This window comes from Anopheles nili, chromosome 2, assembly GCF_943737925.1.
Source record: "Anopheles nili chromosome 2, idAnoNiliSN_F5_01, whole genome shotgun sequence".
NCBI lineage: Eukaryota > Metazoa > Arthropoda > Insecta > Diptera > Culicidae > Anopheles > Anopheles nili.
Window position 1 is genome coordinate 32,015,572 of NC_071291.1, and position 18,184 is coordinate 32,033,755.

The following is an 18,184-nucleotide window of genomic DNA, read 5'->3' on the forward strand; positions in this document are numbered from 1 at the left end:
TCGGATGTTTTGCTCCAATTCGTCCGCCGGACGGACGGGGGCCGGTGGTGATACCACAGAGAGTGGTGCAGGAATAGCGGGAATAGCTGGAGCTAAACCACAAACTGTCGAAAGCCAAACCTCCTGTGCGTGTGTGTGTGTGTGTGTGTGTGTGTTTGGGGGTGAGGTTGAAGTTGGAAGGGTTTTGCGTCACCACGATGCGCTCCTTCGTTCGCTCGTGTGGCTTGGGTGGCTGAAAAGGAGCGCCAGAAATGCTAGACGCTTCCCGGAGCAGATAAGTGGAATGTGCAACCGCAAAAAGGAGAGAAGGGTGTACGCAAAACGGGGGGGCCGCACCGAAAAGGAAGTTGTTTCACGTCGAGAGTTTATCAGTCGACCGAGAGCAAGAAGAAAGGACGAGAGGACACGACGGATAACGAGTGACATGGCTCTCGGTTTCGTAGAGAAAGAGATACGCTTGAAATGGCGCGTCTAACTGTGTAAGATTTCCTGGCGCGCCCCGGTCGTGCTGATGGGTGAAGAAATTTCATCATCATTTTCGTCGCCGCCCTCGACTCGTCAATCGCTGGCTCCAAAGGAGCTTCGGTGGGTGGGATGCGAGACGAGCGTCGTAAAAGCATAAGTGAAGAGGAACGAGCCTTGGCAGGATGTGGATTATTGCAGCTATCAACATTGCCTTTTTTTTTGTTTTACTTATTTCCCGCCTTCGTGTCCCACAGTGTGTTTGGTAGCGAGCGCAGAAAAGGATGCTATCATTTTCATTCGCAGCGTACAGGAAGTGTGCCTGGAGGCAGGCCCAAGGGTGGGAAGCATCTTTTATTCGCCACCGTGAAGACACGGGAAGCTCCAGGTGCAGCTAAGAGCGCTTGGTGCAACCGCGAAGAACAGCCCGTGCGGGACGATGGATGAAGTTTTGCACTCTCTCTCTCTCTCTCTCTCTCTCTCTCTCTCTCTCTCTCTCTCTCTCGTCTGGTTTTTGAGGGCAAATTTGTGTTTCCCGCCGGTATGCGGGGATATTTTCGTATCATTTGCCCGTGTTAACGGTGGAAAAAGTTTTCCGACGGTTTCGAGATAACCGGATGCATCAATGAACCGTGTGCGGTGTGTGTTTAGGATTTCGTTATTAAGTTTGTGCTGTACCGGATTTTGAGCTACAATTATGCAGCGACCGATTATGGATGTATCTTTCCCTGGTGTACCTTCGATTCTGTTTGTAATTTAACTTTAATTTAGCTTTAAAAGGATTTATTGTAACATCATCTGTTGACAGATATGCGAACATATTTTAACATCATTGCTTTTCTGATTGATTCTTTTTGTTATTGTCATCTTTTTTTCGGTTGAGATAGAAGGATTTTTATATCAGTAACAACAAATCTCAATCAAACAAATAAAAATGCACTCACAAATAAAAATTTGTTCAAGATTTAAATGGAATGTAATATAAACTTAAACTATTCGTTATATATGTTTTCAGGTGTTGTTTATCGTATGATTCAATTTGTTTTGCTCGCTTTTCTGATGTGTTTTTCAGTGTTAACCAGAATTTAAAATTTGTAATAATTACTAAAACACAAACTTAATTTTTCCCCTATTATATCTATCTGCATAGTGGCGGATTTGCCTTTATAATTTATAGAGACATTCCAAAATACCTGCTGAATAACGTATTGATCGCATTTCTTTTCAACATGTCCAGTTTTGTAATGTTGCCCTGTAAATGCCTTAGCGCGCCTCCATTCATAAATAAAAAAAAAGTTACACACCGAACAAAGGAGGTACCTCTCATGAACGCAAAACACCAAGCTTACTCGCACCCACCCCAAACGCGCGCGCTTGCAAAATTGAATCATCATGGAATGTGTGTCATTTTGCGCCACCTCCTGCCAGCAACAGCGCAACGAGGAGTAAATTCCGTACCGTAAAACGGGGCGCTATCTCTCGCACCGCAGCGTTACGTTAGCGGCCAAAGTTTCGTCCTTTTCAGCGAGCTTTCTCCGGCACGGGCTGCTTCCAAGTTTCGTTGATGCCATTTTAGCGGCTGTTTTTAATCTGTCGGTTGTTTTGCGGACCACTCACCCATTCCCGGCACGTTGATAAGCTAATTAATTTCACTTCGTTTATTATCTAATCTGCCCGAGAGTATCTCGATGGGAGTGGGTGATGCTCTCTCTCCCTCGCCCGCATTCCGGTGGACCCCGGGATGAGAGAAAAGGACTAAAGTCAGCGGAAGCGTTTGGTTGGTTTCATTTTTTTGTCGTTTTGTTTCATTTCCAAACTCACCCCACCGTCGTTCACCATCCGGACATGATGCTGCGTGTCCTCGTTGCCCAGGGCGTCGTTTAATTTTCTCCCCCGGGGGGCATTTTCCAGGCATCCTTTTTCGAGCGAAAATGTCTGTGTGTTTCGGGCATTCCATGCCAGCTCACAGTTAGGCCGGTACTAAAAAGTCCTTTAGCATCGTGAAAACGATCCGTTTTCGTCCGGACCGCGCGGGACCGCTTCGAGGCATGGGCAAGTAATGAAACGGGACGCCAGCCCGGGCCCAGGGCATGTTGGCCAGTGGGGGTGTGGGTGGTTGGCTTGTGAAATGCCGTAGCCACGATTAGTGTCGGAAAAGTAACAAAATCCCCCCGCCGGAGAAGGCGAGCTGAGCGGAAGTGGCAAAGCAAAAGTTAGAGCAAAGCAGCCGGCTTGGGGATGGGTTTGGAGGCTGGTGTTTTTGGTGTTTCGTTGTTTTTTAGCCCTCCACCGTTTTCTACTGAGCACAGGAAGAGTGAGGCGGAGAGAGGGCGTACAAGAAGACAGTGGAGCATAAAATTGGTTGAACTTTTGCTCGGTTGGCGGTGACGAGAAGCTGCTCTGGGGGAACGCCCAGTCCGGGCGGTTGGTTGGTCGTCGAGGTGTGGTTTTTAGGAGTTGGTTTTATGGTTACGCTGTTAAATTGTTGAGATGGTGTCAGCTCCGTTCAAGTACGGCTCGGGGTGGGTTTTTTTTTTTTTGAGAAGTGGCCCCATGGGGGTGGAAGCGAAGGTCCTTCGAACGATGGAAGCGATACATTTTGCGTTCCCGTGTGTGTGTGGCGTTGGGTGGGTCCGATGAAGCAATTAGTAGCAATTGTAGTCGCGTTTTTGGTTGTGGTAGATTTGATCAATTCACTTTCAAAACAAAAACACACCGTGGAGAAAAAAACGTCCTACGGTAAGCATTTCGATTGTGAACGGAAGCGAACAGCGGTCTCTTTCGCACGCAAGCCGCAGCATCTTTCCGCGGCCATGTCGGGCTCGTGTTTGCCCCCATTTCTGATTAAAGCACACGCTGCGTTATGTTACGAAAATTGCACACCCTTCAAATTGTGTGTGCGCGCGCGTGCAACCTTTGCCGGCTTTCCCTTCCGTCATGAAAACAAAACAAAACAAAAAATAAATACAAATAATCCGCACCCGCCTATCTGCCTCGCGCTGCTGCCCATCTAGCTAATCAAATTAACCGCTCAAACAACCGAACAATGTGCACGCTAAACTCGTCAATATTGCAGCAACGCAGCCCTCGCCAGAGGGCGATTTTTCATTCCACCCTCGTCGTGGATTTGTTGGCATTTTCTTTCTCTCTCGCACTCACTCCGGCTAGGGCGATGCGTCATCGGTCATAACATCATCATCACTGCGGGAAGCACCGGATGGAATCTCCCTAAGGACGAGAACCTCCCATCGATAGCGCACACACACACACACCCGGGTTCGGGGCGGGATAATGTGCCCCGTGTCACAGCAAATCCCGGCAACAATCGGCTTGATATGCATTATGTTTTATGGCACCTCGCTCGGCCCACACCACCATCAACCCGGCCAACGTGTCGTGTCCCCTGCGAAGGGAACGGCAAATCCCCCTTTGCGCCAACGAGCGGATAAATAAGGCCACAATTTCAATATTGAAAATGCGACCATGTGCGGCGAATGGTGGTGGTGGTGCGTGTGGTGGTGGTGGTGGTATATCGTCCTTGCAGGGGTTGGGTGGGTCTCGCGCGCGTGTAACAACTTGATTGCCGTATCGAATTTCCCCGCGTCGCGTCGTTTTCCGTTCCATCGTGTGCTGACCGCCGCCCCCATGTCGAAGGGGTTTTTTTTTCTCGTTTGGGCACTGATCGAGATGCAATTATGTAGATGGGAAATGATTGTATTTTGCTGAATTAATAACTGCCAGCGTGCGTGGATCGTGCGCGTGTGTCGCCAAGCCGCTAGCATCCTTGTGACCTTCGTCGGGGTTGGAAATGGCGAAATCGGGTTTGGTTTGGAAAACCCAGACAAAATAGAGGGTTGCCGCGCCACCATTTGCAAGCGGGTGGTGGTTTGAGTTTGAACGCATCTTATAATCAGAATACAAATGAGCAGTGCGCTGAAGCCTATCAGCCGTGGCTCGTTGATTCTGGGAAGCTGGTTAGCAGGGAATCCTGCGCGTCAAGGTGATGAAAAACCTGTTTCCGCTTCCGTGCGCTAACGGGCGGGGTGGTGGCATTTTGCACCCGAGAGACATCCCTGGGCAGCCGAACCGGCGGATCGTTTTGTCGAATCGCGTGAAATTTAGCAATAAATATTCCATCAACAGCTGCAAAGACAATCGGCAAACGGTGGTGTTGGCTAAGAGCGCGCGAGAGAGGGTGAGATAAATCGCAAGCGAGAGAACGATCCGAACGAGGTGCGCGTGTGTGAGGTGATATTTGTCGTCCTGGCTTGACTGGCCACCACACCCCCCTTCCTTCATCGGAAGCACCGGCGAGCATTTTCGATTACGACTTCGATTCGATTACGATTTTGAATGACGCTCTAACAGGACGCTAGTTAAGCGCCGTCGATGCAGAGGAGTGCGCGGCACAATTCGGGATTGCGCTGTTATTTACGCCTTATCGTTGCCATTACTACAGTGAGTTGCAGTAGCGGGTACCGTTTATCAATCGGGGGATTAAATGTTCATATAAATTTTATCGCACTGGAGGACATTTGTTTGTGGGATGTCCTGGCGAGAATTAAACAAACTTGCTGTCGTGTATAACAGTTCAGTATAACAGTCTTAATATACCAGTTTTAAAAACAAACGGTAATGGAAAAAAAATTGGCACAATCGGTCGGTAGGGTTGATATTTTAATCTCCATTAATATAATAATAAAACTAGGACGGTTGATATTTTAATCTTCACATCCTGATGCGTATTTAGCGTACTGTTGCACGTTGCCAACAGTGCCCGCCACCGCGTAAAGCACCCGTTTGTCACGCACTGTAGCTAAGGCACGGATCGAAAAGCAGTCATTCGGTCCACTAAACCCCCCGCATCGCATCCCGTCTTCCAGGCCACCAATCACCCCGTCCCACACACCACACCACGAGAAGGGAGGAAACATTTCGCTTAATCACCGTATGCGTCTGAGCAATTTGGTACCATTTTATTCGAATTTCAACCCACCCTGTGTCCTGTGTGCGTGTGTCCCCGCTTTGCTGCGGCCCGACGGGCCAATTTTCAAACCTCACCGACCGGAGAAGAGGGTTCGAGGATTTGTTCCGCCTCGCTGAAGTGGTTCGGCACGTGCGTGAGTGCGTGCGTGCGTGCGTGCGCTCGCTCGCGTGTGTGTGTGTGTGTGTTGGTTGATCGCCTTTAGAGGGTTGTTGTTGGTTGTGTGCGCGATGGTTTACGGTTTCGGGGTTGACCCCTCGGGGTTGAATTCCCGGGCGCCCTTGCCTTGTCTGTCTGCCTTGGCCTTTGCGCCTTTTTCCGGCCACCCCAATCCGATGTACGGATCGTTAGCCGTACATTTTCATCATTTGCATCCTTGCGTGGAATGGGCGCTGAAGAGCTAATTAACGCAAAACGGGCCCCGGCAGTGGCGGCGCCCTGCAGCCACATTTGCAGAGGGTACGCATCCAAATCCCAACCGTTCCAATACCGCCTGCTTCCATCGTATCGTACGCGCTGCTGACCCCTGCCGAACGCTGCTGTTGATGATCTCGTTTTATGCACCCTCGACTGCGTTCATTTATTCGGCGGGCTGACGACGACGCCGGCACACACACACACGCACACACACACACACACACACCGTCCGTCCGTCGTGGTCTCGCCAACGTTCCGACCGGATGTGCTTCCGAATTTTTCATCAACCCCCCCCCACCCCACACTCGGTGCGGGGCCACCCTCTTTACGCTGACTTTTCCCCTTGGAGGAAATTTTCTCGTCCCGCTGCGCGCGTGGGGGTGTGGGTGGAACCGGAACACCGCGGTGGGCTGGCTGGCTGGCGTGTGGTCCTTTGAAAATCCACAAAATGAAATCACTTCAAATGGTGAAATATTCGGCGCTCCGGTTTTTTTTCCGCTAGGTGGTGGTGGGCAATGTTTTCCCGCTTCTGCTTTTCCCGCGCTCGCTTGCTTGTGTGTGTGTGTGTGTGTGTGTGTGTGGTTGTTTTTTCTTTTGTACGCGTCTGTGACTGCGTTGAAAATTCGTTGCGTTTGATTGGGGCAGGGAGGAAGGCGCTTGGTAAACAGATCCCAAACAGCGCGTTCGCGCTCGGGATGAAGTTAAGCAAACGTGATTAAAATTGTTTTTCACTCCGTAAAATCGTTCGGCATTTCGTTGCGTCTCTGCTTTTTTTTAGTTGGTCCCACCCACTCCCGGGGACCACCATCACCATTGTGAACGTCGAGACCACCGTCGACTCGGAGGGTTGAAAGTCTCGCGCGCACGCACACTACCCGCCGGTTGGGTTTGCGTGTGGTCAAAAAATAAAATAAACCGAAAGACAAAGGCGACTCCATCGGGCTCATAATTAGCGCAAACAGTGCCGAGTTTTCCCGTTCGCGATGGTAAATAATCGACGAAAAATGGAATGGGAGCGCCGCCACGCTGGTATTTGGGACGCACGCGGCACCTTCGTTTTGCGTTCGCCATCGCAACAGCGCCTATAGTTTGGCGCGAGCTGTGACCGTTCGCGGCACCACGGGACCGAATGGTTTTCCCGAAACTCGAACCTCCCCGCCGCTGGAAAAAGACACCGGTAATTTATTTGAATGACCCTCGTTTCCTTCTGCCTGATTTTATTTATTTTCCCCTTTTTCTTCCTCCTCCGTCGTCCTCGTGCCACTCGGGGTAAAACCGTGGCCACAACCGACTGTGCATCCTTTACCGAGTGGGTGTCGTCCTGGTAGGTTCTGACTGGCGATGGTGAATCAATGCAAACGGGGCGCACAAGTACACAGCAGGGGGAGTATGGATTTTCCCCGGTGCTTGGGGTTTTGTACCGTTCCGTGCGAGAGTTCGAGCATCCTCCACCCCCCCGGGTTGAAGTGGAAAGCGAGAAATTTGCGCTTAATTAAAACCAAATGGAAAGAGATTTCGCTCGACAAGTGGCACCGCGCAGAAGTGCTAAAAATCCTTTAGCCACGAGGGTGAAGTGGAACCGTATCCGAGCAAGACCTGATGTACGGTGGCCATCGGGATGCAATAGGGGCCGCAACGAATATTCATCACGGTTCAGACATTCCATCCTGTTCGAAGGAAGTAACGTGGATTTCACCGGGCCACCGTGACGGGAATAATATCCCGATTGCAACCCTTGGCTGGGTTTGCTTTGTTCGCTGAGTGAAAACAGGGTGTTAGGAAAGTGCCCCCTTTTTTCTCCCTTTTGGGGCCCATGGTCAGGATACCATGTAATAGCGGGTTTTTTGGTGGGTTGGGCAAATAAAAGATTGGACGTTTGAGTGGTTAATTAGAACCGTCGGTCGGTGTAAAAGTGGCGTCAGACAAGACGAATGCGATATCGCTAATGTTGCAACCGGTCGGGGTTGCGACCAGCGCCTGTTGATGAGTGGATGGATTCATTGCTCAATCGGTAAGCCCCCGATCGGTTGTGAGGAAAAACGAAAATATACACGTTGAGCCATCCCAGTTAATTAGGCTACAATTTTGCATGTTTTGTTTTGCTCTACGCCAAGCTCCTTAACAGGAGCTGGGAGGATTCGTTCACCTCAATGGAATGGAACTTTTCTCAGCCTCGTTTGTCCCTGCCTAATGGCTTTCGAGTGTCGTTGAGAGAAATGAGCAAACCGTGATGCGGCTCGTGAGCTCTCGGTTGAACAATACGGTTCCGGTGACGGTGAGAAACGTAATTGCTACGGCTAAACGATTTTATCCCATTACACGGAGCGGAGTCCCAAACCGTACACTTGTAGCTGTTAGCGTGCCACCCTTCAGGGATGGAAGCTGTGAGTGTGATAAATTGAAGAAAAAAAAAACACCTTCAAATACACCTGTGGCTAACACAAAGCGTAAAAAGACAGCAAATTTCTTCGAACGACACCGGAAGCGCGGGAATAAATCACTTCCTATTTTGCTTTGTACAACGTTCCCGGTTTCCCTTCCAAAAATCGCTGTGCATTCGGCGGGTTTATGCATTCGGCGTATTAAAATTTGCATTTCTTATTTAAAGTCCGCTCGCTTGGCCCCGTTCCCGCCCGCAGCAGTGTCTTAGTTTATTTATTCATTTTCCCCCACCGATCCGGCACTGGCTTTGCGCTCGGTAAATATCTGGCGGTGTTCGAGCGGAACCAAACAGCAGCAAAAAGGTCATCACCACTTGGCACGTTTCGCTGCTCCGGTCGAGAATAATTTATCAATCCCCCCTCCCCCTCTCCCTCCCGTCCTCGTCTCGCTCGCTAATCCTTCTGGCGCTGTTGGAAACTTTTCTTCGCAGAAATTCCGTCGTGATTTTGCCTTACCCCATTTTGCGCCATCACCCGCGTCATCGACGCCGCGGTGGTCGGGCTTCGTCCTTTTTCTTTCTGTTGCCATTTTTTTTTTCGCTCTTCCTGTCAGCCCCTTCACCATGCTTAATGCAACTAGAGGGCACTTTAGCAAACTGCTAGACAAATTAAATTTCCAGCATCTTTTCGCCGTCCGTTTCGTCGGTCCCGCCACCGGAACGGCTAGAGTCAGATTTCTTCGCAGGAGCAGTTGCCAATTGTGTTTCCCCGCTTTTCATTCTGCCCCGCGGGTATCGCCTCCTTTGGTTCGCGTCCAGGAAACCGACCATCTCCGACCGTTCTGGCGGCCGGTTGTTTGCCGCCGGTCGGTGTGCGATTTGCCGAAAAGTTTTCGCTGTGCTTCACTTTTGGCTTTACCGAACTGATTTCGTGCCGTTTGCTGGTTTTTCCACCCTTTTTCTTTCGCTGCTTGCCAACGGTGGTTCATTATTTGTCCTTCGTCCGGTGGGTACACGGGCAAGAAGTACGGCGCAGGATGAAACCTCTGCCATTGGAGGGAATGTAACTGGGTATTGCGGATCCGGGGAGAAAATTGGATATCCTTTATTTCTCTAAAACATAGAAAATAATCCTTCCATTTGAGCGTCGTTTCGGGTTTCGGTCTTTCCTTTTTCGTGCCGATTTTTTTTTGCTGTTCTTATTCCTCCGCCTCCCAGCTTGCCAATGTTGGCGTTTCTTTACCGTCATCATTGCTATCATCGGCGTCATCAGCATCGCAGCAAGCTGGTGGAGCGTTGCTATGGTTCCGTTCAAAACGGGCTCGTTTGTGCAGAGGATTTCTTGTTTTTCACTCTCTCCACAGGGTGTCAATTAACTTTTGTTTTGAGGATGCTGGGGGACAAAAACAACTTTTTATTCAAGAAACGACATTAAAACTGGACAGATTGCTGCCTATCGCTTATTGGAAAATTTCATGTTGGTTTTGCTTCTGTTCACTGTAGTGAACCTTTTCTCTGTGGGTATCAGCTGTCACTCGTAGTAATTGGTTTTTGTTGCTGAAAATTAAAACAAAAATGTACAAATACTTTTCAATGTATATTAAACACAAAAAGGAAAAATATTTTTCCTGTACCAAGCAATTAGTTGTGAAAAATCTTTATTCTTGTATGCTTTTTCGAAGCACTAGAAACAGACGTTTGTGCAATTTGTATATATTTGTATTTCATTTGTATTTATATATTTATTACTAATTACCCTTCATGTTCTTCCTTAGGTGAGTGCTTCAAAATACATCCCTTCATATATGGGCGTAAGTATACTATCCATGGTTAAGTATGGTAACGTAGATAAAGGTTTCTAAATTTAAATAAATACCGTGAATCAAAATGCTGCTAAAATGCTCTCAAAACATCAATAAACATACCTCAAACAGCTCTCAAAAACAACTACATATACTTTGTGTACTGTTTCATTCTCTTCATCTTTTCATCGGATTATAAAATTGATAGCTCGCCTTGTAACATCTATTTACTGAGCACTGCTCTCTGACGAGATGTGTTAATTGCTTCATTAATGCCACCCACAATCGCACCTCATATCAACCGTGCGACTTCTGGGGAATTGCGGTAAATAAATCTGGCCCGCACGGGTAACACGTAGCACTGGAAAACCATAAGCACCGATTCTCATCATCCTATCGGTGGACTAAATTAATGGAATATTTTTCGGCATCAGCAGCTCATCCGGACCAGTTCGGTTCTCCATTAATCAAGATTTAAGCTGTTTCTGTTCGCCGCTTCCGTTTCGATTTACCTGACTTCCCTCCTTGATGTTCCCTCGAGGGTTCAAGATGATAACTGGTATGGGAGGGTGTGCGTACGTTTTGCCCATTCGGCAAACATTTTAAGAGAACTGTTCCTCCCAACTTCTCACTTACACAGTTCCCCTTTCCGACGACGAGCCACGGTAACAGCGCCTTTTGGCATCATTGCGCTCCGTTTTTGTGATAATTACTTTTCTGATTACATTTCAAACGAATTTATATTCATTAAGTATTCCCACGGCATCATCTGGCGGGTCGGGGTCGGTACGTGGTAAAGGGAAACAGCTCCAGGGCTTTCCCTTTTCCACCAGCTGCTTCCTGCTCGAGGGGAAAAGTCCCCCCCCCCCCAATCTTCCGACGGCGTGCAACGGAAACTGGCGCTCTCGGTCTGGCTTTGGCGGTTGTGTCGAAGAGAACGAGCACGAACAAAAACACCCTGAAAAAGCAAAGATGCAAACAAAAAAAAAGGCAGCAGAAACTCTCAAACGAACCCCAAAACCGACGACGGTGGTGCCATTTGTCGCCATCAGTCGAGGTGCGAGTGAAGTGGGAGGAAAATTGCTGCTCGCGTTGAAAGCGACCCCCAACCCAACGCAACGCAACCGTCCCAACGGTCGCCTGGAGGACAGCGGTGTGACGATGTCGCTTTCAAAGGAAAGCGGCAAAACAAAATCCTTGCTCACGGGAAGCAGTAAATGAATCTTCATTCGCTTTGATCATTTAACACTCGAAGATTATGTCCACCCTTTGCAGCCTCCGCACGCCGGCACGGGCGGCTGTGCTCAGTGGCGCGTCAGTTAGTTTATCAGCTGCCGCCTTTGGGGCGTTTCTTCCTTGGCTCGGTAGAGCTGTTCGGTGACGAGCGGGTCGGTGACGCGACATGGCGGCATGGTAGGTTGTAGGTAGTTGTTTGGCGGCGAGTTTGGCTCATCATTTTCCCGTTATCCATAATGATACAGTGAGAGGTGCATGGGTTTGCAACCGTTTGGATGGTTTCGGAACGATATTTTTTTTTTTGAAAAAAAAAACCCTTCATTTCAATGGAAATGATGGAGCTGAAAAAAATGGTTCAACAAATTGAAGGGTTCTTTTTGAAATTGTAAAATGATATACCGGGAGGGATTTCAACAAATGTTACCCCAGCCATTACAACGGCGTTTTTTTTTTGTTCGCCATTACATCAGTTAGCTCCTCTGTGTTGCAGGTCTTAGAAAATATTTCACATTTTCAACAAATGCGCCTCCATCATTACCCAGTTCATGAATCTCCGGCGCCTTTCGGAACTTGGCGTTCCGCAACGAAACGGGAACGAAACCCCTCGTAACCGTTGGTACGGATTGATAAGATCTAAATTCACTCCGTTCGGTGCGCGCTGCCATGCCACCACCGTTCTTTCGCTTAAACAATTCACCCTTGGGAAGAACATTTCCTTTCGCAAACGGTTGAATCCTTACCACCGGCTTTTTCCCAACGCTTTCCGACCAAACCTCACCCCGACACCATTCGCTGATTGCTATCTCGCTACCAAACACAACCACTGACGCCACCCACAGCCACCCATTCGGGAACGAAGATCACCATCATCGTCATCATCATCATCATCATCGTCCCGTGTGCGCACCACCGACACAGCCCCCGGAGGGGTTTTGGTTTGGGTTTCGGTCGGTTTTCAGCACATAATTTTCCGCTTCCTTTACCGCGCTCTAACCCCATTCAGCGCACAAGTGCGTCCTTTTATGTCTCGCATTTTCCACCCCCCCCCCCCCTCTCCCCCCCCCTAGAATCATCGCTTGGGGGTTGGGGGAGAGTTTTTCTCGAACATCATTTGCCCGTTCGGTGGATTTTGGGTGGAAAATCGAGCTTCCGATTTGATCGCACCACCGCAACAAAACCCCAGAAAAGCCGCGCTCCCCGAAGGAGTTTTCCCGGTGCTGCGAGACGGGTGTGTCAACATTTCGCCACTCCACGCCACCGACCGTGGTGCTGCTTTCTCGCTCTTTATCGTGTCATTTTTTTTTGTTTGCTTTTCGTTTTTACAAAAAGTACTACCGTCACACCGGAAGATGGGGGGGGGGGGGGGGGGGGTGCCTAACCTTGTCTTGTCGGGTGGCTCGCGTCTGTTGTTGGAACCGGCAACGGAAACGAATATGGAAACGAATGCGCGCTCGTCTTTGCGTTTTTGGGCTTCCGAAAGCGAAGAGGCTAAAGTTCAGCACCCGGGGGAGGAGGAATGGAAGTGAGACAACCCAAAAAAAAAAAGAAAGGAAAAGAACCCTCCCTTTTTCCACCGAGCCGTACCCACAGTCGTTTTCCATCGGATAGGCGAAAGGTTAGGTTTAGCGAAGGCAGTAACAACATCATAAAACCTATAATCGCTTCCAGGGTAGGGAAACTCCTATCCGTTTCCATCGCCTGCTTCGGTCGGAAAAATCCTTTTTTCCCTTGCTGCCCATGCCACCATGCTGCACCCTCATCCATGGGTTCTTATTTGGGTAATCGCCTTGCTTATCTTTTGCTTTCCCTCGCACGCTCTCTTTCTCAGTGCTCTCTCTCTCTCGCTTTCTCTTTCGCTCCACGCTAGCGCTGCCAGAAATTCGAAGTTTCTGTGATTCGGATCTTAATTCCGGTTCACCAACCCGCCAACATTCCTGGTCTGGGGTCTTATCCTCGGCGCCCGGTGCCCAGGATGGAGTCTGTGGGAAGCTAAACGTCTCACTCGCTTCCTCCGTCTCGCTTTCCACGAGCGCATCAATTTTGCTTTTCACGAACCATCCTTCCCGCGGAAGGTGGTCGGAGATGCTGGAGAGGAAAACACACATACACACACACACACACACATACAAAGATCGAGGGGGAATGAAGAAAGTGAGCGGCTCGTCGGATGGAGAATGGCAATCGGCTCGGAGGGATGAAGGATAAAAAAAGGATATCTGGGTCGGTTTTTGGTGGTGGTGGAAAAATAAAAATTTTCGCAGCAAATCCTACAACCAACCGCACTCCCGGTGGTCCCCGCCTGGCCCTACTCCCGACGGTGACACTCCGATCCTTTCTCCCATTCCGGGGATTTTCCCGCCTGTCCTGCTCCCGGGTTACAACGTGCCGGAGCCAGTTTGGGGGTTTTTCTCTCGCTTTCGTCCATCCCGCCGGAAAAGCGTTATCTTTTATAACTCCCGTCACCACCAACGCCTGCTTCCGTGTTTGGTGGTAGCTCCCCCTTTTTCCACAACGCTTCTTTGTGCCTTCCACCCTTCGATCCCGCTTATCTGGCACCGGAGCGACATATCGGGAGGATGCCACCCCCCCCCCCCCCCCCGCTGGAGTCAGCATATTTTCATCGTTTTCAATTTGCTCTCCCTTTCGAATCCCTCCCGTGGGGCGTTCCGTTCTGGAGGGTTTTCTTGGAGTGAAAACGTGCCCGGGGGGCAATGGTGACGGTGGAAGGGCCAAAGAAAAGAAATGTGTTGCGAAGATTTCTTTTGCCACTCTGCCGGACGACTCCACGAGCCCTTTTGCTTCATCGCTTTTACCCCTTGGAAGAAGGGTTCTTTTGCGTGCTATGTAGCGTGTGCACTTCCGCTAAAGCGGAGAAGAGGTTTTTTTTCTCGCTCGTCGCCATTGCCGAGGTTTCTGTTCCGAAGGGGATGGCTTAACTTCAAACCGCTCGAAATGCCACAAAAGGAAAAGGCTTCCCATGCCGTGGTACGATTGATTCGAGTTTAATTTCTGTTCACCCTTACGAACGCGGCGGTAAAACGTTCAAGCGTGTGCATCCGGTTTCGTTCCGAAATTATTTACAGCGCACAGAATTGTTGATTATAGAGCGTCGACGCAATATAAATTCGTTAGAAGGTCTTCGCCCGCACGGATGCGAAAATTGCACTCGCTAGTATACGCCCGGACACTGGAATGAAATACGAAACACACACACGCACACACGCACACGGCAGGTGGATGATAATGCACTTTCACACAGCCCGTCTGTCAATCGCCGCACCAGCGATGAAATTAAGCCCCTGCCCCAGAGCCAATTAAAACTGTACGATGCGTCGCGTGTGTTCGTCCCTCCGGGAAGGATCGTCGACGATGGCGATTCAGGACTTCACCGTGCTGGTCACGGTTCACGAGCGAAACACACATTTCGCCCATGGAGCCAGGTCGCTCGCCAGGATCCCGTGGCAGGATGTGGAATGTGTTTGGCGCTGGTTTACTACTGCATCCAGCGCGCATCCCCGCAAAACAACGCAGAACCCACGGAGAGCGCGGGTTGCAAATTTGCAATTGCATCAGTTGACATCCTCGAACGACGGGGTTTTGTCGTCGATGGGGCAATGCGCCTTCCCGGATGCCGTAGCATCCTTCACGAGATGGAATATCATCGCGCACGTGTACACGCCCGCCCACAGTAATCGATTACGCGCCGGTGCCGCTGGAATTGGTGCCCGTTGCGTAGTCCATCGTCGAGGGCGGCCGCGGGATCTATTGGTTCCCCTTTTTTTTCGGCCCACGATAGGGACCTCCGTTGTGCGAGCATCCCTTCGGCGGACACGGCGTGTTGCTGAGCCACAACACGACCACCCACACCCGTGTTCGGGTGGCGCACTTTGATTGAAGTCCAATCACCAGCGAGGGCCCCGAAAGTAAGGGACCGGGTGTGGCTTTGTAATGGAACGCTGGCCGAGAACGGTTCATCATTGCGTTGCGTGGTGCAATCCATCCACCAACCGGAAGCTTGTTTCCACGAGACCTACGACAGCGATGGCATTCGAATGCGTAATTCGGCACCTGTGCGATCGCGTACCCCCGTTTCGCGCCGGGATTCACAAGGGCTCAGGTCGCGAAAAGTCGGGAAAACGCCAAGTTCGATTTGCCAGGGGCACCTTCTTTGTTGATTTGGTGCATTCCCCCCCCCCCCCCCAAATCAACCGGTGGCCGGGGAAATTAGTGAAAGCTCTCCCTCAGCCTCCTCCCACACAAAGCGCAACTTTTTGCCATTCGGGTGATTTTCGCTAATCAGCAGCAGCAGCACCGTGATGCGTGATGCGATATCTTATATTCCATCCGTGGCAGACCTCATCTCGGCCATTGCAGTCCCACTCGGTGGTGCATTAATCAACACGCGCCCCTCGAGATCGAATTTCAATACGCGCACACACCACCTTTCGCCCGGTTCGCTGGGTTCGGTTTCGATTCGATTTCTCGATGGCATAGTTTTGAATTCGTGCACCGAAAGCCCCCCCTCTTTGGTCGGGATTTTCTCTGTGGTGGAGCCTCGCCACATCGAACGCTTCTGTGCACTCGAATGTGGCGAACGGTCGGAAGTGAATTTTCATTCCCATCCATCCATCCATCCACCATCCATCCTCCCTTTCCGATGGCGGGATATCGGGCGGTGCAGCGTATCGGTGGTGATAATATCTATGTAAAGGGATACAACAGACCCACACCTGCTCAAATATTTACCAACCGAAACGGGAAAGGAAAAGCGCGCGCACACCACCTCTCGATTTCGGTTCGCTTCCGTTCGGTCTAATGGCACCGTCAGCTGTGTGAGTGGGATGCTTGTGGTCCGGAATACGGGTGCGCCAAAGGGGGGAGAAAAGATTGCGAAACCGGTGGCGCTTGGAGAAGTCGATGGCTGTGGGTGAGTTTGGTAAAGCCGTTCCTCACGCAGCAGCAGCTCTCACGTCCTCGTTGCGTTGCGGCTGGGGATGCATCAACAATTTCAGTGCACTTTCGATGCAATAACACACACACCGCTCGGAACAATGATGGTGAACGGTTACGAAGCGTACACCGACGGGCTACCTCGATGGCTGACGATCGATGATGATGCGCTCTCCCTGTCGAACCAGTGAACGCCAACCGCCCCTTGGTTTTGGTGAGGGAAACCATGCAGAGAAAGAATCGATGCGCTCCTCGTTCGAACGCAAATGCAATCAATGATGCATCGCAGCGCGCTACCAGTGGCTTGGGACGCGAAATCGATTCTGCCACTTGACTTCGCATCCTATTTTACGCACCGAGCGTTTCCGGCCAACCAACCGCGACCGGGCTATCCTCCGGGTGTCTCTCGATCACGCCGCTTTTGTTCTTTTGCGGAGGTAAAAAGGCGGCCGGTTGAAAGATGGAACATGGCGCCTAGGCGCACCGGATGCGGGCCATTGGGTGCAGTTCAAAGGGAACGCGCTCTTGCTCGCCCTTCCGGAAGCTTTTCTAGTGAGCTGCTTCGGTTCGGGTGGCACTGCATCTCGGTTGGGTAGCTTGTAGCCCATCCAATCAGCGAAAGCTTTCACGGGGCGTGATGTGCCGAGGCTTATCGCAAAGGATCGATGTACGTGCGGGCAGCAGGATCGATTCGCAAGTCGATTTGGTGGTTAATTCGTGTGGTTTGTTGTTGTGCGCCATTGGCTAAAGGAGAAAACGTCACCCATTCTGGGGGTCGTTTGTGCATGGAGGAAAGATAAGAGTTTGCTCGAGGTAATCGATTAAACGATAGTTAGTTTTTGTGAACTAGTTGGCGCGGTGATGTTGATATTCGGCGAATAGGGCTTCGAAATTATCGAGTATCTTTTATTTTGATGTTTTACTTTACTTATTACTAATGAGTTTAAGAAATCAACACTTTTTTGTAGATGCTATTTGTGCAACTGAAGCTTTAATTATTCTTTTCCCAACAATTGTTGTACTAAATATATTTACGCAAACAATCCAGCGAACTCTGCATTTCTGCAAGATACTATGATCGAGAAACGAATCATTGGAATTATATTCGCAAGTGAAGTTCCTCGGGAGTGTTATAAAAAAACCGATTGTACCAGTTCAATGCCTCTGCCAGAGTGTTTGAAATTCATTGCTGGCTTATATCGCTAAATTGGAAGGGATTTGCGTGTGTAAACGCGCCAGTCACGTTAACCCCTGTTCTTAATGCACCCGGGGTAACGGAGATGACATTTTATGCTAAATCTAAGCGCACACACTTTGAAGTGGTTTGACGCAACCCATTCCGCAGCAGTTCCTCCGAGCCAACGGAGGTAAATAAATTCACCAATAAATGAGACAGGTACGTATCCTTGCCTCCGAATCGATTTCCAGCTTCATATCCATCGCACTAGCACAGCTCCATGCCCACGGGGCGTCGGGTGGCAGGCGGCTGCACGTCCGATTCAATTATCTTGAGTGCGACCCAAACCGGCGCTCTCCTTCGACGGGAGATATTCAATTGAGATCCGAGCAATTCTGGCTCCGTGCTGCGGCTGCTCGCACCGTCCGCCGTCGACAGCTCGGGCGACTTCACAACAAGTTTAGGATTTAATCCTCTTTGCCCCGAAACGGAATTGGGTCTCTTCTCTTCGCCCGATCGGTCCATTATCGGTCCTTCGCTCGAGGGCCACTCTTTCGCTTTCGGTCTCGATGCCGGAGATAACGGGGATAAACGTCTTTCTGATGAAGCAAGCTGTTTCTATTAGGATTTCCCCCACCACACGCACACACACACACACGCGCTGCTGCGCCGCACTCCATTCGTCACGGCCCTCCACCGTCACCAACGAACGATAATGGGCGGAGGTTTCTTGGCAAATCATTGACCCACTACACGAGACAACATTCCCGAGCACT

The 18,184-nt window shown here is 50.2% G+C and overlaps 1 protein-coding gene across 1 annotated transcript in view; it reads left to right on the plus strand.

The window, feature by feature from the left end:
- Nucleotides 1-18,184, plus strand: part of LOC128731068 (protein groucho) — a 173,132-nt gene that overhangs the window by 53,786 nt on the left and 101,162 nt on the right. The window contains exon 3 of the mRNA XM_053824164.1: nucleotides 10,019-10,054. Coding sequence (XP_053680139.1) covers nucleotides 10,019-10,054 — 36 coding nt within the window. The remainder of the gene's footprint in view (nucleotides 1-10,018; nucleotides 10,055-18,184) is intronic.